The 26,721-nt window shown below is 36.3% G+C and overlaps 1 protein-coding gene across 3 annotated transcripts in view; it reads right to left on the reverse strand.

Annotated features, from left to right (window-relative positions):
- AKAP11 (A-kinase anchoring protein 11) overlaps positions 1 to 26,721 on the reverse strand; it is a 42,919-nt gene that overhangs the window by 15,197 nt on the left and 1,001 nt on the right. For all 3 annotated transcript variants that reach the window (XM_065850412.2, XM_065850325.2, XM_065850252.2), the window contains exons 2-8: positions 22,159 to 22,266; positions 16,443 to 16,559; positions 12,863 to 12,910; positions 11,303 to 11,437; positions 10,055 to 10,319; positions 4,993 to 9,607; positions 1,884 to 2,039 (exon numbers count right to left, since the gene is read on the reverse strand). In XM_065850412.2, coding sequence (XP_065706484.2) covers positions 1,884 to 2,039; positions 4,993 to 9,607; positions 10,055 to 10,319; positions 11,303 to 11,437; positions 12,863 to 12,910; positions 16,443 to 16,559; positions 22,159 to 22,218 — 5,396 coding nt within the window. In that variant the 5' untranslated portion in view covers positions 22,219 to 22,266. The remainder of the gene's footprint in view (positions 1 to 1,883; positions 2,040 to 4,992; positions 9,608 to 10,054; positions 10,320 to 11,302; positions 11,438 to 12,862; positions 12,911 to 16,442; positions 16,560 to 22,158; positions 22,267 to 26,721) is intronic.

Genomic DNA, 26,721 nt, shown 5'->3' on the forward strand with positions numbered 1-26,721 from the left:
GGCATGTACCATTTCAACAGAGCTACCACAAAAAAAGTCTTTTTCCTGAAGTAAAGCAAAGCAAGTAAATTGAATCAGTCCACTAAAGCTTGTATTGTTAGTGTTGCTTTCTGGGGATTGTGATCTTGTGTCCCAAAAGAATTTCAGCTACCATTAATGGGATCTCTAGGTTTATTATTATGAAGATAATTTTGAAAATGCCAGCTAATGGAGTCTCAAGTACCAGTATTTATCAAACACTGCAAACATCCAAGAAAATACTCAGGGAAGGGAGAGGTCCTCCCCTACCATGTAAAACTTACTTAATGTTCACTATTGTCACTTAATTGAATTGTACAATTGTCTCATGATACTTAGTACTCCAACGATGGTACAAGCAAGACTGCTGACGGCTTCTTAGATACAAGCAAGCCACTTGCATTAAGAAATAGACGTCAGAGGAGTAAAGCCACCTGATAGTACATTTAAATGTTTTAAATAGATATGGCTTATGTATAATCAGCACAGTATGTTTTAAACAGATGGCCCTGACCATAAGGAAAAAAAAAAAAAAGGACAAAAAAACAAACCAAAGCAAAAAAACCCCAAATCTCTAGCTGTTTTAACTGCACAGAATCACACACACATGCCCCCTCTATGACTGAATGGCATTTGCCTGTTTTATTAAACAGTTCATGCAGTTTTTTATTTGCTTAGAAGATGCTAACACTGTTCCACAAACGGTGTCATTACTGAACCTTGCTGTGTTACAGAAGGTCTCCCCCGCCCCTTCGTACTTGGGGCACTAACCCCAAATCCTGTCACTCCCACCTACTAAACCTCAGCAAAACAAATGAACCCATGTGCTGTTACCACTCCACAGTTAGTTTTGTACAACTTGGCTGATCCATTTGCACATGTCAGTTTCTTCTGCCAACGCCTTGCTACCCAAATTATGCCTCCCCTTCTCTGAGTTAAATGCTAATTTAGGTCACTCCTCATGTAATGAGCCACAGATTTTCTTCCAAGTTATAGAAATTACTTTATCATCCCCAAAAGAGATTTAAAAGAAAACAAACAACAAATACATATCTTTAATCTGAGTGATGCTGGAAGTACTAACTAAAAAGAAAAAACCTCTCCCTCATTTCTGCTACTCTTCAACAGAAACACTGTTTACTCATTTCTCATATATTCCTTATATACAAGCCCAGGACACAATTCTAAATATAATTTTCCCTGGCAACAGGCTGAGTCAGTGCAGATTTTTAAAATTTCCATTGTAATCTTCGTTAGTTATCAATCAGCCAGCGGAATTATAGTGAGAATCTCTGTGGTAAAAGTTACTAACCTGAACAGGTAAGTTCCAGTATTACACACCTGTGAGCTTGTCATTAGTAGTACATAAATACTCCACCAGTATCAGTTAGAACAGCTTACAAATTCAAGTCCCAAAAAAGACAAAATAGCTGCTAAAGCTCCTCAGGCAAGTTAAGCTCATATTACTTCTTTTCAAGAATAGATAAATTTACATAAAACATTCTCAATTATTAAGTTTTAATATTTCAGAGCACAACTTCTAAACAGTACTTTCAAGTTGTATTTTATACATGCATCTTTTGCTAAACCTTAAATTATATATGTACAGTTTTACATTATGTGACTCCCATCAATGGCAGTACAAACTCCACATATTTTACAGAGTATATAGTATGAACATTTGTGGGCAACAACATTTTGTAAGAAAACACAAACATTATATTAGAGTAATTTCTAATAAAAAAGGCTTTTGTGTGTTGAGGACAAAATAATCTCCTCTCCTCCAACCCCCATGAGACAAGTACTTGATGCTAAGTTTTGATGTAAAGATAACCGTTTAACTGTACTAACATGTTTATAGTTACCTGTCGCTAAGGTGAAGAAAACTGCTGCTCTCATCAGGATGCTCGTCTTCAAAACTTAGATTGGACCAACTCCCAGTGCTATCATCACCAATACTACGACTCAGCTGCTGGCTAACAATAGATTCAACAGAGTGAAATCCTTCTCTTCCAACAGAGCTAAACAAAAATTAGAGACAAAAACATCACTGCATTTCATGTCAATCTGTGTTACTTCATTTACAGCAATTTAATACCATTTCAAAGACATTAAATTTCAGGGCGGGGGGAAGGAGATTCCATAAATTCCATTAATTTGCTCCCTATTCTCAACACAAGAAATGGAGCAACCACATCAATTTGAAATTTCAACAGTTTTAAGCCAGGGATTGGAAATCTTTCACTAGAAGGTAAAGGGAGCAGCACAAATAATTCTCTCATTTGGAAGATTATTTGCTATAAAGCATAGAAGGCATTGTAGCCTTACAGATCGTATATCAAGGTACACTTTTCAAGCAGAAGACTTACCACTTTTTGAATTTGTTCACCATAGGACAGTTTGGTTCTTGACCCCTGCCTGCTTTCAGTATGACCAGCTAGGTGTTCTGCTACTTGGGGCAAAGTGCTTAAGTACACACTCGTGTTTAAAATATTAGGATGCCCTTTTTTAAAAAGGTCTTTATGTTAGCAAAAATTTGTCTTCTTGCTTCAAGAAGCATAACAACGCATGACATGTACAGAATTTTTCCCTCAGGAAATAAATTTAAATTTCTTATTCAAGAAACAATCAAGCAAGTATCAAAGGTAATCTTTAGAAGACACTTCAAAAGATCCAGTTTGATAACTTTAAAGAAGTCTGAGCTCATAACGAAGTTATGAGAACATGCAGTTATGAACTAAGTTTCAGAGGCAAAGTGCGATTATCTACATACAGATGAAGTGGTAGAAAGTTCAAGAAAAACCATCATCCTATTAACACCATAGCAAGCAGCCACTGTAAAATTCGCTATTTAAAATGTCAACCTTAACAATATCAGCGACAACACTTTGCTCCAGTGGGCATGATTTTTTGCAGATAAATACGTACCTTTAAATAAATAGTTTTAGCGCTTGAACTTGAACCCCTTTGGGCAATGCAAAGGTGATTTTTCGCCATTTTTATTTACAGTTATATCAGCACTACCAACAGTTCTTTTCACCACACAAAGCAGTTTCTCAAGAAATTTATGCATACATGCATACATTAAATGACAATGCAAGAAACATTTATAAATTTTGTCAGGTTGAAACCCTAATATTGCCTCCTTGTCAAAGATATAATAATAAATAGTACCTCTTTGAACCCTGCATTTTATTGCTGTCATGTTCTAACTAGAAATTTTAAATAATGTCTTCAAGAAGTGATTCAGAAAAAGTGTCATCTTTTATACTGCATATACAGAAAAAACACCATATTACTACATACCACACTCTGAGTAAGGATTCAAGCCTGTTGTGTAGAAAGCCACAACATATGTCTTATTAGCACTTTTGCACTGCTAGAATATTCCACAGTATCACGGTATGTTTGGGATTGGAAGGGACCTCAAAAGATCATCTAGTCCAATCCCCCTGCTGGAGCAGGAACGCCTAGGTGAAGTTGCACAGGAACATGTCCAGGCAGGCTTTGAATGTCTCCAGGGAAGGAGACTCCACAACCTCCCTGGGCAGCCTGTTCCAGTGCTCTGTTACCCTCACTGAGAAGAAGTTTTTTTCTCAAATTTAAGTGGAACCTCTTGTGTTCCAGCTTGATCCCATTACCCCTTGTCCTATCATTGTTTGCCACTGAGAAGGGCCTGGCTCCATCCTCGTGGCACTCACCCTTTATATATTTATAAACATTAATAAGGTCACCCCTCAGTCTCCTCCAAACTAAAGAGACCCAGCTCCCTCAGCCTTTCTTCATAAGGGAGATGTTCCACTCCCTTAATCACCTTTGTTGCCCTATGCTGGACCCTCTCCAGCAGTTCCCTGTCCTTCTTGAACTGAGGGGCCCAGAACTGGACACAATATTCCAGACGGGGTCTCACCACAGCGGAGTAGAGGGGAAGGAGGACCTCTCTCGATCTACTGACCACCCCCCTTCTAATACATCCGAGGATGCCACTGGCCTTCCTGGCCACAAGGGCACAGTTGAATACTTTAATTGAAAGGCCATAAAAATTAAAAACAGATCTTACAGTTTTCTGCAAAAGCTAACCTCACACAGAAAACAAAAACTCCCACTCACATCTATTGAGCAGAAGATAGTATGTATGTGTTTCATATCAAATCTTGAAAAGTTTGATTCAGTTCCATCGTGGTCTTTAGCCACTGAACGTATAAAAAAAAAAAATCAATTTTATTATTCATAATGATGACCCTCTAGAAACAAGGAAAATAAACCTTCAGCTACTGTGAGGAATGCCAACACAAAAAAAGTAGGAAAATAAGTATTACTCTCTCTACATATATATATATGTATTTGAAAATATTGTTCTTGGACCTGAAGAAGAGGAGATTCCAAGTCACTCTGTTCACTGCACAGTCCATTTTAAAAAACAGTTGCTGTCTGCCCCAAAGTTATGATGCCATGTATTTTCTATTTTTATTTTCCTATTAAAGGAAATAGTATATTAGCCTTTCTTAAGTACAGGAGAATTTGAAAGTCAGTTCTGTATCTACTGTATTATTAAAACACATTTTAGCTTATAGAATAGTAAGTTGTTTTTTTCTTAAAAGAAGGTGTTTCGTTTTGGTCTTTTTTTCCACCAATAAGGACACTGTCACAGCAGTCATAATCAAAATGAAGCCTTCACACTATAAATCAATGGCTAGCTTGACCAGTACCGGATGTTGATCCTACTGACAAAAACAAAAATAAATTACTTTTCGTTTTTAGCTCAGAAGAGGCAATAAAGATAGGTAACAAACCTGGATTCCATCACGGCTCACAGATCAACAAAACCTGTAAGGTAAACTATTCTTTACTGTAGGCAAAAGTAACAGCATTTCAAGTTCCACGTACTAGTCAGCTACCCTTCTGAATGCACATTTGTATAAACAATCCTTTTCCCGCTATCAAATGCGACAAATAAGAGAAAATTAATATTACCTTATGTTAACTGCCTGACCAATATTAGTCATAGCTGATGTCATTATTTCAGTAGTAAGGCTTTCAGCAAAACTGACTCCATCTTGTCCAATACCACTGTCGGCTGTCAGAGTTGTGTAATTCAGCTCCGCTTCACCTTTCTCTACGGCTACGGTAGCCCCCTTGTCAGAAAACACTGCCTTCTGTTCTACATCAACGTGAATTTTAGGAATATCAAGCTGAAACACTCTTGATTTTTGACAGGCACGACCTAATCCAGAACGAAGAAAATGCCTCACCGGAAAGGAGGATTCTTGCACAGGTAGATGATGAGATGTACTTTCTGTATGGTACCGATGTTCTTTCATACTACAGCATCTACAAACAGTTCCAGAAAAAGGAGACAGTTTCTCAGTGTACGAGACCCTATCTCCATTTTTTCTGTTTTCAGCCACGTGGAGAAGAGCTGACTCTAAGCTCATTTCTAGAGTATCATCTGCCACTTTTCTGGCATATTGTTCAATAGCTTGAATTATGCTTTCACTGTAGCGATTTTCATTTAAACTGCCTGTACTATGATACAGTTTATGATCTGGGGAAAAAGGAAGAAACGTCCTAGAAAATCTTCTTTTAATAAGATCCCCTGTGATTTCATCAAATTCAGTCTTTTTATATAGACAGGAGTCTGTCAGAGACTTGGGCAAACATGCTCCCGACACTTGCAGCTTCTTCCTGACATCACAAGTGATACTGCGAGCAAGGGATTCTGAAAAATGTAACAACTCCGTGTATTCTGTTTTCTGCGTGCTGACACTCCTTTCCGACACTGGGTCTTCACAGCGATGAATGCTGCTTTTCACTTGCTGGACTGCATCTTTATTGACTGCTTTGATCTCCAGCTTACCATTAACCTGTGCATTTTGCCCAGGAAATGTCTTTCTGTTGTATCTCAGTTTGTTTTTTCTAGCAGCTTGCTGTAAGCCTGATTTGATAGACCTGTACACAAGTCTGCTAGCATATTGATCCATTAACAGGTCTGCATTACCTCCTTCTCTTTTCAAAACTCGAATAATATGATCTGCATATTCATCAGTCACACTTTCACAGCTTGGGTATTTGGAAGTCAAACCTGTCATGCCCGAACCTTGTGGTAAAGGAAGGACAGAGGAATCTCTCTCCCCTAGCCACTGGTCCCACACTTGACCACACTGTTCTTTCGAACTGTAATCTTTACCACCTTTTCTCAGATAAAGGCGATCCACCTGACAATTAACCGGCTTCAACCTCAACAGTTTACAATGCCTTGATTTCACTATTTTCTTGGCCTCATTGATGACTTTTCCTGCCATATCACCTGCAAAATTCCATAAAAAATTGCACGTCTCTTTGCTTTGCATACCTAACTGAACTTGTCCATCAGTTTCTCTTTCATGTGTTCTACCATCTAAATGGGAAGCAGCCATTCCAGTCGCCATTGAAATTATACGGCTAGCTAAGCTATCTGCATACTGAATTGTTTTCTCTGAATGCTCCTCTTTCTCAAGGGGCATATCAGAATGATTTTCATCTTCGCTACTTTCCACTTCTTCAGAAAGAGATCGCATGAGTTTCAGCATAAACTCCTCATTCTCCAAAGAGTCACGTTCAGTTTCAGACAAACCAGTAAAGGATGGATTGTACGGTGTAGAAGGTGGTGTTGCAGGTGCAAATTCCTTTGCTAATTCTCCTTTGAGTTTCTTAGATAGTTTTCTTAGGTTTCTTTCAGAACTACCTTGACACGGTACTAAAGGAGTTGGTGGGGGTGTATCAGGCATTACAGAGGTATTTCCATCTTTGACACTTGATTTATCTTCCACCTGCAAAGCATCTTCACTGCCAAACATCACTGAAGAAAAGCTATTTGCATGCAGAAAACAATCAGCCTGCCTGTAAGTCAAAGGTCCTGATGATGGTTTCTGAGGATCACGGCTTTTTGAGGGCTTGTTTAAGCATGTTGTTGAGCAGCTTCCTGTGTCAGTAAAGTCCTCTGAAATGTGCCTAGCAAGTGTCACAGTGGAACAAGGTGGTGGTGATTTTGAAGAAAACCTGTGTCCTTTTTGTTTCTGCCAACAATCTCTACATTCTGAAGAACGTTGAAAAGAATGAGCTGGAGTAAGAAGAAATTTACATGGGTTATTCAAAGGCATATGTTGTTGTTCTACAACTATAGAAACATTACTTTTTTTCTCAGCCTCTTGCCTCTTGATCACACATTGTTCTTTTCTACCAATATCTCCATAAGTCTGTGAGCTCACATTACACGCTAAATTCTCACTAGTGTTGTATAACACAGTTTTACTTTTATCAACAGATTGTTTTATGACATACTTGGCCGAATGATCTGCAAACACATCCTTGGGGAAATCTTCACCAGCACATTGCACACTAGGTTTTTTATCTATTATTTTTCTTGTTAAAAGATCCGTATACTCTTCGACTGCTTTTGTTACTCTAGATGAGGTTATGGCTTCATAAGCTTCATTTACTATCATATCTACCATAGTTCCAGAGAAAGTATTAACGCTTTTTGAATCACTTATTAATTCTGAACTACTATCCATTCCAGATCTGTTATTTGTTTGTTTGGTATCATTTCGGTTATGTAAGAGTGATGGAGTATTTTCAGCACTTCGACTGTGATTTGAAGTTAGGTATACATTTCTGAAAGAAGCAACTTCCTCCTCTTGCTTTCTGCTTGTAAAAACCAGATGAGTGGAGTCTTTGTGTATTTTCATATTGCCATCAGAAGTCGGAGCAGTGGATACTTTCGCTTTACAAGCATCAGAGGAAACTTGACGTTGACAAAGAGCTCTTCCAGCTAAAGGCACAGGTATTGAACTCACAACCCCAGAGGTGCAAAATAGAGCTTGCTGTACTGTATAATCCATCATAGAATCTTGGATTGGCTTCAGTGCTACCCTTTCACTAAAATTAGGAAAAACCGTGGAAGTCTGTGTGGACTCTAACATACTTTCTGCGCTCACATATTTAATATTGTCCATGGAAACACTAATGGCTGCTTGTGTTGTGAAGGCCACATCAACCTGAGAGAGTTCAATAAAAGCTTCCTGAATGACAGATTCAGACAAATCTCTGGCATAGGATCTTACCACTTTGTCTTCATAATCAAATGGTGAAGGTTGTGCAGCTGTAGGTGTTGATGGATATGAAAACTGGCATACTTCCATGATTCCTTCAAAAACAAGTTCTTCAGCAAGGTCTGCTGCAAACTGAGCAACGGTGTTGGTAAATATTTGTTTCTTTACATGCCGCAACTCTTTCAAAGCACCAGTTATAGCTTCACTCACCAAAAAGTTTGCTATCCCATTAATGGCACGCTCCTTCAAGGAGATTGCTCTACGTCTTCCAATCTCATAAAAAGCCATCTGAAAGACTGAAGAAGTCAACCTGGCAGCCAAATGACAAAGTGCATTGGTGCATGAAGAAACACCTTTTTGCAGGTCTTTAAATGCACTGCCAAAACTTTTTTCAACTAATTCGGTTGCAAATTTTTGAATGCTATCTCTAATCATTAATGGCTTATGTTTAGATTTTGCGTGTTTATCTGGCTCCTTACCAGTTTTCACTTTGAGATCTGCAGCTTGATCCTTTTTCTCTTTCAAAGCACTCCCTTTGTGTTTTGAATAATTTCCTGGACATACTTGTTCTGATGAGCGAAAAACAGAACCCAGTATTTCAAACGAAACACTATCAGCGTATGCTGAATAACTATTATAAGCTGCATCATGGTGATTTTGATCTGTCCCATCACCACCAAGATTAATTCGACACAAACATTCAGAAGAACCACAGCTCCCTAGTGGACTGAAAGCTGACGACCTAATAGGACTGAACAAACCTCCATTCTCTTCCCCTGATGTTTTAACTGGGCGAGGGGAATCCGGGACATCAAAAACGCTGCTATACGGTGATTCTGGTTTACGAGGAGTTGGTTTCTTTACATTGGATGGGAGAGTGGGACGATCAAACTTGAATTTCTGAGGATTCATTGTAATGCTTGCAGAAGACAATTGTTCGTGTACAGTCCTCCTTTTCTGGTAGGGATTCCCTAGGCTGGGATCCCTAATAACTTTACAAGAGTTTTCCAAGGCTTGTTCCAGCTCATCAAATTGATCAAAACTATCAAAAAATTCACCTACTTCTGAGTCTGAATCCTCTATACCATCTTTCACTACTGGAATTTTTGGCAGCTGAAGTTTTGCCTTCAAGCTTTTTTGATATCCTTCTTCATCTAAGAAGATGATGGGGCTTGGGCTGGAGCAATCTGACTCGGAGGATTCAGCGGGAGAGGAGGAAAACAATGGTTTACATGAAGAATTAACACCTTGATCAGAAGGATTATATGGCTTATAGAAACTCCTTTGTATCCAAGGATCAGAAATTGAGGTTGTAACTGAATTTTTTACTGAGGACAGTTCCTTAAGTCTCAAAATATCAATCAAAGTAGAAGATCTGGCAGATGACTTTCGACGCGCAGAACCCACAAGGATCTTTGAGTCAACAGCTTCTAAACACTGAGCAGGGATGGTCTGAGAAGCAGCATCTCGATGGTTTCGAGAAGAAAAGCTGCATGCACCTGTGAAAAAATAATAACAAAAATAAGAAGAAAAGATTGTTTGAAAACCAAGAATTTTTGCAGAACTACAGAAAATTGGGGACATATTTTGATAGCAATTGCTTGGGTTTATTGCAGCAAAATGTTATCTGATCTTTCATGATTAAAGCATTCTCTCTTGTTTTTAAAACCTGTTACACTAATCTAATCACTGACAAATTCAGGTATTTTTTAACACACAAAGTAAAACAAGATTCTATTTGATCTGCATCTGACACTGAGATTAGAATCTTTGGTTTATGAGGTGATAAACTGCTGCAAAAAGAAGAAAAAAAATAAGTTTTCATTTGCATAATATACCTTTACAAAACATGATGAATATAAAAAAATTACTACTTTCTCATGAAATACTCACAGTCTAAATTTCAAACAACGATTTCTACAAGTCAACAGTATGCAAGAACTTACCAGCACTTTGTATCTTCGAGGGCTCATCTTCATCTAAATGTTCAAAAGCAGTGACAAAATCATCCTCAATTGAAGAAACTGACTGATTGGTGTCGTCATCTTCTCCATGGGATGTCTCTGTTTGATGTTTTTGTGATGAGTTTATTTCCACTGCATACCTTATGCCTGTGGTATACTTGCTCAGCAAGGTAAATATATAATCAACTTTGAGCCTTGGGAATGAAGGAGACAGTCTCATCACACAGAACACTTCAGGATGGTGATTCTCGAAAAAGAGAGCAACAAGAAAACAAATGTAACAACCTTGGAATGATTTCAAATCCTCAGGAGTAACAAGGGATTCCTTCAACACATTTTTATGAACAGTAAAGAATTTACAAATATTTTAAAGATAAGAAAATGAATGGAACAGTTTGTGTAGAGTGACAGTTAAAATCATTTTCATAACTTCTGCATTCTGAATAAATCATTGCAGTAAAACAAACAAAAAAGGTTCTGTAATACAATCCTGACAATATGTACTCAGGAATCTACTAAAAAATGTACATTAAAAATCTGTAGAGGAAGACAGTATTCCAAAGTAGGTTTATGCTGAATGGTACTTCAGTTTATGGGTTACTCATGTCTTCAAGGTATTTATTACCTTATATGCCACATAATTAGATTTCACATGCATGATTAGTCAATTTGGCTTTAAGAAGTTTGCTTTAACAACTCTTATAATTGGAAATAATATAATTAACAACAGCAACACAATAACGTAATAGTATTGGAAATAAAAATAATGGAAATTAACATAACTGTAAATAATTATTTAATAAGAGAAGATCCCACTGTTTTATGAACACCTGACATTCTCATGATTTTTGGTACCTCTGCTCCAAGAAGAAAAGTCTACAGAGGATGAAAGCTATAGGTAACTTGAGCAGAGACAAGTAACTTGACAAGTTTTGTCTTCTTCCCAAATTGGCATTGAAAAGGACTATAGCAGAAGCATGGGATCAGCACCATAATTAAATATTTGTTGAATATTTTCCATTAATAATGCAGCACTTTAAAGCATCAAGTTTATTTTGAGATTTTTCTAACATTCACTTTAAAGAAACACTGAAATATAACATTAATACTACTGTGGCTAAGATGGCCCAAAACCACATGCAAGACAAGGTGTGGCATGACTAAACTCTTTATGAGGCCAAATATAATGCTTCTGTAATTAACACATGCAAGATGACACAAAATGTTTACCTGCTGTTTCATGACATAAGGTTTTGCCAAGGTTTTCTTTATATCTTTTAGAAATATAACCTCATTTTCTTTTAGTTTGCACAACTGGAGCGATTTCAGAACATCTGGGAGCTCTACAGAAACAGTTGCCAAGTCCTGATTTAAATATACAAACACAATGAGAATACAAAGGGGAAAAATAAGGAGTAAATGGTAATGGTTTTGATTTTATATCCCCCTTAAATATTAACAGCTGCTAAATTTGATAAAGCTTCTCTTTTCTCACGTATTTCTTGCCCCATCCCCCACTTATTCTCTCCAACTATGGTGTAAAGTTTGTGTAAATAAGCTTTAATTCAGTCCATGCTCATCTTCAGGTCACTGTTCTAGCAAAAGACGAAATTCCACAGTTTCTCAGGCACCCAAAGGGGCTTAAAAGTCACAAAGGTGACTCTTGTGAGCACTGAAATGCAGCTGCACATCCTACAAGGTATGCAACTACAAAGACTGAACTGAGCTAATAATGGTTCTCAATAGATCTCTGCATGCTCTTAGTGTTTTAGCTCACTCTTACACAGAGACAAGGCACTTTCTCAAGCATGATCTTGGAAAGCTTTTTTCCTAATATATAAAAGGCCTATGAAAGATTTATTATTTTTTTAAACAACCTAAACGCTACTGATTCATATGGTACAAAGCAAGTCTCCATAAACATGACTTAAACCCATTTTTTCAAAATGTCATCTAACTCTAGACAATCAAACCGTTCTTACCCATACTTGAAATAATGTCTAGCGCTAGAATCATTTGATTAATTAGCAACATTGATACAACTTTGAACACAAATGGATTGAGAGTTTCTGGTTTTCATTTTTAAACATAAGAAAACTACTACAGCAATCTCTGTCTCCCAAGATCTAGACAGACTAGAAATGTGGAGTTGCACTGTAAACACGTGTGAGTTACATGGGAAGATTAAATACTTCTTAAAATGCCATGGCACAACCCTACTATTTTGCTACATTTCCCCTTTTAAAATAACATTTCCTCATCTAATTCTCCAGATTAGTATCTTGAGGCATAAATATAATATCGACTCCTGGTCCCCCACCAGCAATTCACACTTAGCAGTCAACTGATTAAAGTTTTAGCTTTGCAGATGACAACTGCCCCGTATTAATAAGTAAAACTCTACTAAAGAGAAGGTTACAAATGAAAACACTTATACACACATTTATAAACAAACAAAAAACCCCAACCAAACAAAACAACCACCCTCCCCAAAAAAACCCACACAAATTTCCCCGCCCCCACCGATTTAATTTATTCCAGACTGCTCCAATACAAAGACTGGCCCAGGTAATATTTTACACATATATAAAACACTGATGGTCATACTAAAATAATTATTTTTCAGTCTTTCAATGATACTAAAAACTTGAGGTTTGAAATGCTCAAGATATACATATTTCATTTCTCAAACACCAAAATTCCTCCATCTAAAAAAACTTATGTACTACTTAGAAGAAATCACCAGGGCTAAAGAACATTATTTTCCAACAGCGATACATACATACACACCTGCAAAGGAGCAGCACTCATCTCTTCAGCAAAACCTATAAATGTAACCTGTAAAATAAATACATGAACATAGTGAAGTACAGAAAAACCTTTTTGTTTTCTGCAGATACTTGAGTTAAAAATTCAGCAAGCTTTACCATAAAGCTTCATTCTACTGCCATGAAAACCATACCTTAGGGTATAATAGTTTGCACCAACAGTAGCACATCGGTGTTCATCTGTCCTTGCTTCAAGCTAGACACATATAAGACAGTTCCAGTCCGAAATCTGTCCATGTTAACTAACTGTAATGCATTTGGATATACTGAAGAGAGCATAATGCCAACACATTCTACAATTTACCATGTAAATTGATTAGCCTAAGGCAAAACCACAACAGATTACCTAAGCCACATGTTAGCATGCAATATCCAAGTAGATAAACCCCTAAAAGAAAATATTAAACAAAAACAAAAACAACAAAAAAAAAAAGGTGTTGTCAGGCTGTCAGGCTCAGGAACCTGGAATACGTCAGAAATGTCAGCTTTACCTCAGGTTTCTGTGCTTGTGGACAAGACAGACGTTTTATTACACAATCTCCCTCTCTTCTGTCCACAGCTATCTTGTATTGTTCAACACAAACAGACCAAAGAGAGTCAGTATATTGTCTTACCTTCATTCTTCAGTGTCAGATCTATTTTACATCCACTACTCAAACTTTGTTTCAAATGTCATTTAATATAATATAGTACTTAGTATATCCTTAATGATAAATCAATAATGTATCTGCACGCTCAAAAAAAAAAATCTCAAAGCGTTTATTTTCAAAACAAGGTTGTAAGAAAATAAATTCTGCTTCCGTTTTGTAGATATGGAACAACGCACAAAGATAAAATACTTCCATTGATGTTTGGTCTCAAGTTTGACATGGCTTGGATTCAATTATTTCAGAACACTATAAAATAGACTGAATTTTATGTATTGAAGTCACAGCCCACACTAAATTTGTAGCAGCTACTCCCTCTTACTGTAAGGTAGCCAGTCAATTCTCAAGTTCAAAAACAGTAAAGAACATCACTATGTTTAGAATCACTTACTATTGAGTGGTTCAACTATCTACTTGTGCATACATAGACTATATGGCAGGGATAAATCTAGAATACAAAATGGCTGCAAACAAAATTCTGGTTTGAACTGTATTTGAGTTTTGAATATATTCTTTCAATGTGTGACCAGAGAAAAAACCCAAAATTTATTTTTAAATTAAATCATATTAAAACATTAAAAATGCTGACTTGTTTATTTCAGGAGGTCTCATGCTAGGAAGCTATTACGCACTCAGAAAAGATCTTCGTGTTTAAATGAACTTATCCTTACTTCAGTTATGAAAAAATTATAAATGAAACAAAGCTGCACAGTAGCATTCCAAATAGCTTCAGACAAATTAGAGGTCCCCAGCACTGTATTCACTGTGTTAACTATGAAACAATCTTGTTTGAGCAACATACCCTTCAACTCATACATCTTTTTTTAAACTCCTGAATCTTTTATCTGTACAATATTTGCAAGACACCTTTAAACTTCTACATCTTTTTATCTGTACAATACCTACAATACGAACTTAATTCCTCCAGAGAAGAGGCAAAATACCAAGTAATTTAAAGGACTTGGAAAAAAAGCTCAAGTTACCTGAAGAACATTCTGTGAGGCTTTATGGTTTGTTGCTGTCGTGGATTTTGGTAGTGTTATTTTTTTCCACGAGTGTTTGCTCTTCTGTCTTCTAACGTGTGCTTTCCTCCTCCTCAAGATAATAATTCCAACCCTCTCCTTCTCCCATAGTATAACTCATTGTGTAAGACAGGGCAGGAGTTATAGTTTCACACATATGAAGGTCAACTAGTCCATACTTAGATTGATTGGTCAGCAGACCGTTGTCAAAGAGACCACACCACTGCCAACTCTGCCTATTTTGCCTCAATGACAACACCAACTTGGATTTCTTTTTTGTGCCCAAACTCCAGTCTTCACAGAAAAATAATCACCTTTTCACAGACCTCAACATGTCTGAAACTAGTACATCAGTACAAAAGTTGTTGGGAAGTAGGCCAGGGAGATAGTAAGGCAGGCAGTTGGTAACACAAGCTTTTTCTTTAAACTAAAAATAGTGTATGAGAGACTGTATTTGCAGGTTTTCATAACCCATGGGTAAAGAGGAAATTAATTTAAAAGGTATAGGAAAACTAAATTCTGTTTTTTGTAAGTCTGACTAATCACCTTTGCAGTCCTAATAACATTCTTCTAGTGTTAGTCTGCATATAGGTGTCATTCTCTATATTTTTGTAAGAAAAAAAAAAATGTTCTGTGGCAGGATATTGACCTTCTTACATTTCAACCACAGGGCCCTTAATTGCTTGAGCTAATAGGTAACTAAATATAGTCAGCTATCCTTCTCCATAGGGACCATCATTACAGGCATATAAAACACATTGCCAGGTATTTGCTACAAGAGAAAAAAAACAGGGGGGGGAGGAGGGGCAGAGTTTGAAGGGTTTTGTAGATTCTAGAGCACAGTCCATCTGAACAGACACAGACAAATTTTTGCCCATTTCTCCACTGCTTAACTCTTCTTCCTCACCTTTAATCTGCCACAGCTCTTCATCTTTCACAAATTCAGCTTCTTGCCTGCTCCCCAAATGTTTCATACAGTCACAACATCAACACCTAGCCAGTCCCAAAAACCTTGGTGATACCCAGGCAATTGTAGGTCATTTCTGCTGGTCACATAATTTGCCTCTTCCCTTTCTCCTGCTACTCCTTACCCAATTATCAGTCTTCTCTAACTACTTTCTGAGTCTTTTTTGCTTCATTTCCCCTTCTCTCAGCTCAGGCCACCCTCTCCTTCTCTAAGCTCCTTGTCAGGCCTGTCAACTACTACTTAGTAGTCTTCACAAACACTTAATATGAGATAGATGGTATACATTGCTTCTTATGTTTTTCTTTTCCCTTCGGAGAACCTGCTGTTAGTCTCATAACTCAAACAGCCTTAGTCATTCCCCCTCACAGCCCCCCTAGCTTTACCTAGACAGTCCTGCATTCTGTCCAGGTCTACTTCTCAGACCTTGCCCAGCTTTTGGTCCATCTGTATCAATGTAAAAGAAGTCCAGATTTGCAATGTTGAGGCTTCAGCTTTTAATGCTGAGCACAGGGCAAACAAGAGCAATCACTTCATCTTTTATCTTCAGATCTGATTCAAAATGTTCTGCTACTTGTTAAGATACAATTCACTCAACCTGGATCACAGGAGTGCTCACAAATCCAGTACACCCAGTTATGCAATTCTTACAAAATCATGTATCTACACATTTTGCTTTTTCTGATTTCACAAATCCTTCAAAGTAGAGAATTATGATCTTGAAATGTCACAGCCCTTTTCAAGACTATAGTAACTGAATTCAAGACAGACAATAGGGGATACAGATTTCAGGGCCAGTAACTTGCAGCATTGTTCCCATTTACTGTCCTGCAATTTCCCATACTGCTTCAAGCTAAATAATATTTTCATAGCCATAAAATATATGTAAATGGTCAAGTTATGCCAAACCTCAATAAAATTATCTTGTTCTTCCCGATTTAGACATTCCTCTGCTGATACACTGCATAATTCTTTTCTGCTGTGTAGCAGTGACTTCATAGAGTGCAGTACACCTTCACCAAAACTCTGAAAAACAATGAGAAAAAAATAAGACAAAAAAGATGCATTTTCAGTTTTGTATACATGGCTCATGCATTTAGCCCCTGCCCCCCACAGGTTTCCCTACTTAAAGTACTATTTCCAACTAATTTGTACATAAACCACCAAGTGTGAAGTTTAAATTTACTTCAGGACATGGAACTAAAATGCGTAAATTGTCTTCTTCAAGCAATATTTTAATTCCAAAGGATGCTGACCAGCCTGTATTTAAAAAAAAAAAAAAAAAAAAAAGAAAAGGAAAAAAAAAAAGGTGAGAACATGCAGACTTGGAATAAAGAAACAGATAAATCCAAGCCCCATCTATTTGTTGCATCAAAGCCTGCATATGGAACTTTTCCATTGTTCTTTCCTTAAAAGGGATGAAGAGTAAATTTTGCCAAGAAAAGTAATGGAGGTGGCTTCAAAACTCAGAAAGGAAGAAAACAAACAAACAAACAAAAAAAATCAAGAAAATCCACACACATTCTCCTTTCCAATTCCTTGAAGACTATGAAACAACTGTAACGTAATTCCATGTAAATACTTCTCGTAAACTTTCTTGTATTTACACTTACGGTGACATGCAAGCACCCACAGATGGCTAAAAAAGGCTTAAGAATCTAAGACTTTCTCCAAGTGCAATAAAGTGCAACAAAACAAAAGAACTATCATCACTGGTATTTGAAGTCAAATAAAAGAAGACAGAACAACAACAAAAACTGGTTTGCTCAGCTTGTAAAAAAGACAACATCTTCTCAATTGTTTTAGGAAATTAGCAGCCTTTTTTTTTTTTGTCATCTTCTATAGCAAGTGGCAAGGTTAAAAAGAAAAACATGATCACGATATGGTTATAAATTGTTAATCCAGTTATTTATTCTCTACATGACTACCCTGTTAAAAATGAAGTGAAAAATCCGTGTGTCCAACTTATGACAAGTTATTTCAAATTTGTGTAGCTTCTTAAACAATAGTAGAAGTGCTAGATAGCCAAACTTAGTCAGAGAATGTTTTGCATTTATGATACTCCCACAGCAAAACCAATCCCTTTATGGTAAAAACTGATCCTACATATTACAGTTAAACCTCAACAATATTTTTTTTTCCCCTGTAGAAAAAATGGTATCAAGCACTACTACACCAGAAGCCCAATTATTACAGCATGGCCAGTGTCATCATACTTGTGCTCATTAGGAAAGTGTTCCTAGAATAGATAAAAGTAAAATATAAACTTTACTTCAGGATCCTTGAAATTACCAAAATGTATTTCAGAATGTTAGCAAACATGGCTCAGACTACCACCCAGACAGCCAAGGCCAAGTGACTTTAAAGCAGTCAAAACAGTCATTTTTATGGCAAAGTAACATCTGAACTATTTTAAAATGCATTTAAAGCAATTATTGGGTCATATGAAAAAATTAATGAACTGTTCATTTAATTTCTACTTTAATCTATCCCTTTGTTCCCATATGTTCAGTTGCAATTTACCTCCCCACTTCAGCAATATATCTTTGTACTTTCTGAAGTATGCTAACAGTCTTTCTCTTTGAATCACTGTATCAACCAGATTTACAGGTGGCAGCAACACTAATATTGCTCAAAGACTCTTGTAGTAATTCCACCATTCATCTCATACAAAAGTAATTTCTGAAGTCAAGTGCACTTGTTGAAATGTCTCATTTTCAGCTTCTACAATAACTTCAGTCACAGCACTCAAAATCGTAATTTAAAAAAACAAAGTCACACAATGTAACCTGCTAATTTTCTGCAGACCAACAGTGACACAGTTTGAGAAGGGTTTATCTCTAGTAGTTTATTCTCTAGTAGTTAGCTTTTCTAAGGCTACAAACTACTACATATACTTTATTTATAAGCATGTATTTTTCCCTAGTTTAACATCCTGAAATAAAAAGCACGATGGATAATTAGAAGAGGAGTATGGTATTGGCAGCTACTATAGTTAAGGTGAAAGAAAATTCAAGATTTTGGAGAATACAAAGTTGAAGTAGGAGAATAAAGATGCAACAATTGGAAAAAATCTCCTTCAGGTCTGGAAGAACCAGCACACAAGACTATATGTAGGTCTGGGAGCACACTGATGGTGGCACTATGTAACTGAAGAGACAGAATAACCATATTAATGAATATGGAAAAGAATAAACATGGAAAGAACAAAAAAAATAACTTACACAATATATACATAGGGAAAAGATCTCATCTATTTAGACTTCTATAGATTATTTACACTGAAATATATGAAGAGTTAACAAAACCAGAAAAAGAGTTTACTAAAAGAGCTGTTTCTGGAAAAGAAGAATTTGCCTGAATGGAGTCGGCAATGGGGTTTTTCGGATGATATAGCAGACACAGGTCAATAACCAACTTCCACAAAATTTATTGTGAGACTGAAGTCAAGCACCATCATAATTAATAAATGTAATGGAGGAGAAAAAAGTAAATCTATAGATTAAATCTGATAATTCAAAATAAGTAGTTGTCATTAGTTACGAGGAAAAATACCATATCATTCAGGAAGAACACGTTCAACATAAGAATATTTAAAATGCAACCATATTAAGTACGAAGTTATGTCCTTAGAAACTAAAAGTAAGCCTTAAAATAGAATTGCAAATTCACAAGCTGGGAAATACGAGACCTGAGGTGACTCCTTGATCATAGTATAGTACTCAATGGTCAATACGATACAACACTGAAAACAGCAAACATGACCCTAGTATGCATCCTTTAGGGAGAGACTGACATCATTGGAGCTACTGAGAAGGACATCCGGTGTAATTGCACATACAATATCATCCACATGTAAAAAGCAGATTAACTCACAACAAGCACAGAATGTAGGACTACGAAAGATAATCACTGGAATGCAGAAGCTTTCATACAAAAGCAGACTAAAACATTAGTTTACACAGCTTCCAAAAACAAAGGCTAACAGAGGACAGATCACCAACTGTAAAAACATCACAAGGGTGAACATCAGTGAAAGAAAAAAACTATTTAAGCTGACATCCTTGGGCAAACAGGTATAGATATGCTGTGAATAGCTTCAGCTTGCAATTAATAAGATTCTCAGCTACTACAGCAGCATGGTTCAAAATACCTAAAAACAACAGTAGGTTTGGGGTTTCTTTTTAATCTCCCCTAATTAATTGTGAGATTATATTTAATAACTTTTTCATATCCTTATCAAAATTGTGCTTGCAACAGCAAAGCACTGAACTCAATTTCAGAGAAATCCTCCTATCCAACAGACAATGAAAGCACATTCTCTCACAACCTCAGTCTAGGAGACACCCAACTACATTAAAAACTGAAAATCTGCAAGTCCCTGAGACTATTAGCCCCATTTAGGTAAGGACAAAAGGTCAACTTCAAGAAAAGGACTTAATTTGGTTTTATAAACAGTACAACTCATTCCAATATACCTCAACATATGAGCAAAAAATCCCAGGCAATCTATAAAGCTCTACTTGCTTGGTGTGTGTACTCCTTCCTCACAGAAATTCAGAAGTCACGTGTCTAGCAAGAAATTCTATTTCAATAGTGAGCACGGATTTTGAACTTAATAACTTGTACTGGGGTAAAACCACAAATTATCCTCAAATGTGTGCATAGCAAAACAGACCTAATGACGAAAATCCCTCAAAGTTTTGCACTGTCCCCTAAATGGTCAGCAAATCAAGAAGTCATTATTTATGGATCCTTCACAGTGCACTGGAGGTAATTCTATACTAATCAGTCTCATGAACTATTTTAAACAACTGCTCTCTAATACTTGAAGCAACTCACAAACCTGTAAGATGCCACAATCGGCAGAGAAGTCCAGTGCTGGAAAGGCATAATTACTCTGCTCTTAAGTGACAAAACAGCTCTTTCTGATTTCATGTGCTGTAAGATTTAAACAGACTCAATATTCTGAAGTAATTTTTTAAATGTGCATACCATAACCATGCACTGACAAAAGAGCTACTGCAACAATTCCTGTTAGGCATTATGAAGTTGACATAAATCAGACCACAAACTGTGAATCAACAGAAAATATAACAGCGTGATTCTAACCATCCAACTCTCTGGCTCTGTGAGAAAGAATGAAAGTTCCACATTATAAGTAGCCACTCCTCAGGGAAAAACAAGAGGAGGCACCTACAGATCAAAACACTGGAGTCTGGCTGTATTAAAGTGTATAATTTTGAGACACCTGAGAAGGGTCATATTCATGTTCCCTAGAACCGTGCAGTCCAGAAGGCTTGATGGTATTAACAAAGCAATTCACAGAGTTAATATTTTAGGTAACCACTAGAATCAGTGAGCAATCACTGGTCACTGTCGTTATTAGAAAGATGCTTCTGCAATCCAAAGGTCTGAAAACCAAGGGCGGTGCTGATTTGTTTGTTTTGTTTTTTAAACGGAAGAGAAAAAATGAAAAGTCCTTTAAAATACACTTTATATTCAGGTTAGGAATGCAAAATTACTTGACTATAGTTTAAGATCTCTATTTCAGCTGGAGATTTCTCATAAACCCATAGAAGTTTTTATAACGTGTATCTTAAAGTGAGAGAATAAAATCTATAATTATAATACAAACTGCTTAATGTATGGCAGTTAAAATTCCATATCAGGACCTGGCACAACTGATGTCCCTGGCAGCCCCATAATGCTTACCTTTGCCTTCAGTTTCTACAGGATCTATACCACAGACGGTTTCTTTAAAACAACAAAAATCTGCTTATGGAATAAAAGAATGCGATTGCATGTGACAAGATACTTTCTCGCCCAGTTTCTTGAGCATTGCACACACTTGTAAGTACAGAATTTATTAGTAACCAGGAAAGACCTAGAAAAATACTCATCCGTATTCAATGATTATGACTGGATAAATAAACTTGTTCCTTCAGGAAAAACTGCAACTTTCATTTGAGCAAGTGCTTATAGAGGTTGCAAGAAAATTTCAGGAAGAGTATTTATGTTCTCCAAGCTAAAGTGATAAAATATAAAAGAATAAGTAAATAAATACTGTAAAAAAAATATACGTAGTAAGTACTAGACATAATTCATTTTTCACCAAAGCACTGACTAGAAGTTCATGTAAACACAAGGATAAGCCAGTCAAGAAAAAAAAAGATAAAGCTATCACAGTAAGTCCTAACACAGACTTTACAGAAAAGTTTTCAATTATTACACATAAACTTGAAAAATCTGTGCTCAAAATAAGTTATACTCGAAGTTTGTTGGAAAATTTTAGTAAATAAATACATCGTAATTTCATCGTATCACCTTAAAACAAATGGCAAACACTACAGGCAAAAACATGCACGCCTTTCTTATATTATTCTGTTTCCCAGTTCAACTACACCAAATATGCCAAAGCACAAAGCAAAGGAAGCTTCTCTGCATCCGTGCAATGATAGGTAACCCAATTTAAAACATATTTAAAAAAAAAAAAACACAAAACAAACATCACCACCCCAAAAGCCCCAACCAAACCTACCAGTTCACTTGGTTCATTATTAGACTGTGGCAATAAAGATCGAAAAGCTCTCAAGTATACATATTTTTAAATGCAGATAATTACCTTCTTCACAGATATTCTTGGTTTTACACGATTGCCCTGAGTCCTGGCATACATATCCATGATGTTACCAATCTCAGTATTTGAAGAAAGATGTCAGCTCAAAAATACCTATGGAAAACATTTATAGTTGATTATTTTATGTTTCCCGATTTAGATTGAAAATGCAAGTAGACAAAAGAAGAACCAATAAGAGCAATTAAGAAGCATTTTAAAACCAAGAAAGATTAAACAGCACACCATCCATAGCAACTGCTGTCTTTGAAAAAGTACTGCCTTAACGATTCTCAAAACGATGCACAAAATGCAAAACATGCCTTACAGTTAGTTCAGACATTTTTCTTTAACTAGATTTCAAGGCTGCATTTGGGGGGGTAACATTACATGAAATATTATTTCACTATCCCTGATACTCTGATGAAATTTATCAGCAAATTCCTGTACCATCCAATGCACTGGAACTACCCTTCAACAGTCTTGATAGGAAAATGTATTAGTAATTCACTCAACCAACTGGCCCATTTATTTCTGTCAACCGTAAGTGCTCCAGAGCGTCACATGTGACTCCTGTTTAGGCCAACACGTATCAACAATCTTGTCCTCTGGCACTGCTTTGGGCAGTCCCGTCTCTGCTCACAAAACACAGGGGACCAAAGATGCATTTACCAGAACTCTTACTTCACCAAAGTGGGTCAGAAGAGTTTCTGCTCAAGTCAGCTGCCCTTATGGACCTTTAGCCTCATTCTAACAGCAAGAACAAAACAAAATAAAACACAGCAATGAAATAAAAGTTTTTCAAGTTTCCCTGTTTAATCAGCAGCAATGAAAAGAAGCAGAATAACCTAGTTTGTTACATTTATTATATACATAATTATATATTATAGTATAATAAATATATTGTTATAATTTATATTGTACTATATTATACTATATTATACTACACTACACTATACTTCTATTACATTCTGTTCTATTCTATTATATATAGGGTATTAATAAAGACAGAAAGCATGTGCTGGACTTTTAAGTTCTACGGAAGTTTTAATACTTCATCTTTTCCGACAGTCTCACACTTTAGCCAGGAAAAGAGCTCCTAGACCATCCAAAATAAACCAGGTAAGGAGCAAATGCTCATTAAAATGACTGCAAAATAAAAAATAAACACCAAAACACCAGAGTATAGGTCTCCTTTGCACAACTGACTGGCTTGGTTTTCTCAATCTCAAGCATATATTTAACCTTTATACAAGAAAGAAATCTTAAATGTAATTTAAATAAGAAGATGTGTATGAAGTAATTTTATTCTTCATCTTCCCCCCCAGCACATATAAAAGTAAAACCTCCTCAATATTATAACAGCAAGATATGGTTTGGTACATCTATTCGCATTTCACCTTGATTTCTGCTTTCCTTCATAAAGAGGAACTTGCTAGGATCTTAGGAAAAAAAAGCAAAGGATCTTAGAAAAGCTAGGCTCTTAGAAAAAAAATACACTATGTAAATACACTTTAATCTCTGGGGCACAGCATGTCTCTTATATATGAAGCTTGGAAAATTAAGACAATGACATGGAGTAGCTAGGTACATGTTAGACACATCATATATATTATACATAAATAAAATAAATACAAATAAAAAACTAAAATCATAGCAAATTTCTGTGGATGGTAGTTTAAAAAACATAATGATGCTTCTGTTGAGACTCGTGTTTAAAACAAAAAAGCCATGAAAGAGTATCAAGCAAGAAAAAGAAAGCCACCTCACTTGTCCCTACTGCTCTATCTTCAATGGCTAATCCACACTGTTAATCTGATCATATCAGGTAAATACTCTCAGATATATCCTTGTCCTAGGAAGAGCCAGCTAGTGGAAAAGCTGGTTTCTCACATAGGGTCAAATCAATAACCTGAGACCTACATTTCTGGACTGATCGCTTCCTGCAGCAAAAGCCCAGCACAGCAAAATCACAGAGTTGATTTTATCACTACCTTAGCTTATGCAGGTACAGTAGTCTAGAGTTACACTGCCTTCGGGTAGAAGGTTAAGTGCTTTCCTGTGGCATCAGCTAGTAAACGCTGGAGACCAAAGCATGAACACAGAGCTACCTACAGTGTTATCTACCTCAAGAAATGAACAGTCTTGTAAATCACAGTACAAAGACGCTGAAAGATGCTGGACAGAAACTGTATTGGTTTATCAACATATCATCACCATTCTGTCTTGCCTGTATCCTGTCATGCAGTACTTGAATTATACAGGTTCTCTCCACCACCTATAGCATCTCAGGTCTCCATCATCCATCTCGGAGAAACCTGAAGGGTCCCATTTGTCCAACAGTGCAATACGATTTGAAAGTGTTCTTTTTAATGTATAGAACTACTATCCATTTTCAAAAGAACAATGCTCCAATAATCTGAGAAGTACCAAAACTTCTAAACTAACTGGAAAGGAAGTGAAAGCACTGACAAATAAAGCAGTGTGGAAATATCCCATTTTTTTGTGTAAATAAAACCAACCATTTAAAATAATTTTTACTTCTGTACATTGTATTTGACTATTAAATTTAATTTCTTCCTATTCTAAACTCAAACTAAAGGGGGAATAAATGGCAGAAGTATCAAACGTAAGAAGAAGAAGACCTTCATGTTACTGAATAACTGTGAGGAGATGCCAAAAAATAAAGAAAAAAACAAAATAATGGGAATACTGATAAACACCCATGCTAAGTTTAACCATCTCGACCTTTCTAGCAAGTTGGATGACCTTAAATCCATTTTTCCAGTGACTCCTCAAGGAACACCTTTCTCTCCAGACCATGTAATAAGCATTTAGTTAGCTTTTCCGGTCTTGTTTGAATGTACGTAAGGAGCAAAATTACACAGCAAAATCAGCTTAAGGGAATCAAACAGGATTTTTGCCATGGATTTCACCTCTTTCTATAAATATATTCTATGTTTAAATTTATTAAAAGTCAGTATGCATTGAAAACCATTAGCTGACAGGAAGAGCATTTATGTTTTGTCTGTAAAGTGAAAATGTGCCAAAATGTGCCAAATCTCTTAAATAGCTCTATGGGCATACGTGTGTCTTTGCACAGCTATGTTAAGGGCGTACCAGAACATGAGGAATTTGAACCAGATAGACAATATACTTGAATTATACATAATATTTTCTTATTAAATTATATTTCCCACAAAAGATTCTAGCTGAGGACAACAGTACATCTGTGATTATGTTTCAAGAACATATTTTTGCTGTAGTACTGTTACAAAAAAGAAATTTTTCTTTTCAAGCAAAAGTACTTTTTTTGTCTTCAACACAATGACCTGAAGCAGCCAAAAGAAGTTTGCTGATGATTTGCAAAAGTCAGGCTTAATCAAATACTGAGCTGTGAAAGATTAATTCCAAATATCAAATTTTAAAATACCTTAAAACCAATATGCACTCTTTTGTAACCTTAGTAGAACAATTGCTATTGAAAACCAAATGAAACAAGCCTACACTGACAAGCAGGCAGAATAGTCTAACGGATCCTTTTCTATTCCTCATTTCAAGTAATATATCACTTTCACTAATTGGGTTGGCATCTTGACGAATTCTGTTTTATAAAATAACAATTTGTCTCTACCACAGCCACATCCACACTAAGAAAAGAGGGTGGAGGGTGGGGGAAAATACATCTGTGTTGGTCAGCATTAATGACAATTACAAAAGGTTGAATTTTCTTTTTCTTGTTTGGTTCTAACTATTTTACATTGTGTTTTTGTTACATAGAGGCATGACATGAATACCAAGCTTCACCAATTTCAAAAGAATCCTTCATTTTCTCTGCCTAGATCATTGTTAAAAATCATTGCCCCCAGTTTCCATCCAACTCCTGGGTCTGGATTCTCAAGTACAGCTTCAGAAAAAAATTACTACTCCTTATACTAGAAATATTCATTCGTCTAGATTTTGTGGTTTGTGCAATTAACTTCTAGTTTCTGTACTTTATTTTGTTGTGTGTTTTGTACATAACACAACTAAACCAATTCAGTTGGTGGTGTACTATTTTCTAAGCAGTGGCATTTCCTCACCCAATCTGACTTCCTCTTAGAAGGAATACCTTGTTTAGGAGGTACTTCTTTTTTCAGATTACATCATAATAACAATTAACAGAAAGAGGGAACAATCTAATCTTTTTTTATTATTTTTCCACAGAGTAAGACTCTCCACCATTATACTTCTTCAACTGACAACAGATTTCAAACACTCCCCAAAGGATAAGAAATTAAAAGGCATCACCTAAGATGGCATAATTCAATTACCATGCCTCAAAAAAATCATCCTTCCTGCAGACCAAGAAATTCCCCTGGACAAACAAGGCTAATTGTACAATTCTGAAATAATCTTGAAAAAGTGAAGCACATTAAGACTCTTCTCAAGTGTAACATGGATAAATTAAGCATATTGTGTTATATCATTGATTTCAGTACCACTGATCTTTCCCAGATATAATAGAACCTTTTTTCCTCCCTGTCTCGCTCTGGTAATATCTCAGGGCTTCAATAAGAAGACTGATATCAG

The sequence above is a fragment of the Patagioenas fasciata genome, chromosome 1 (genome assembly GCF_037038585.1).
Source record: "Patagioenas fasciata isolate bPatFas1 chromosome 1, bPatFas1.hap1, whole genome shotgun sequence".
Lineage (NCBI taxonomy): Eukaryota > Metazoa > Chordata > Aves > Columbiformes > Columbidae > Patagioenas > Patagioenas fasciata.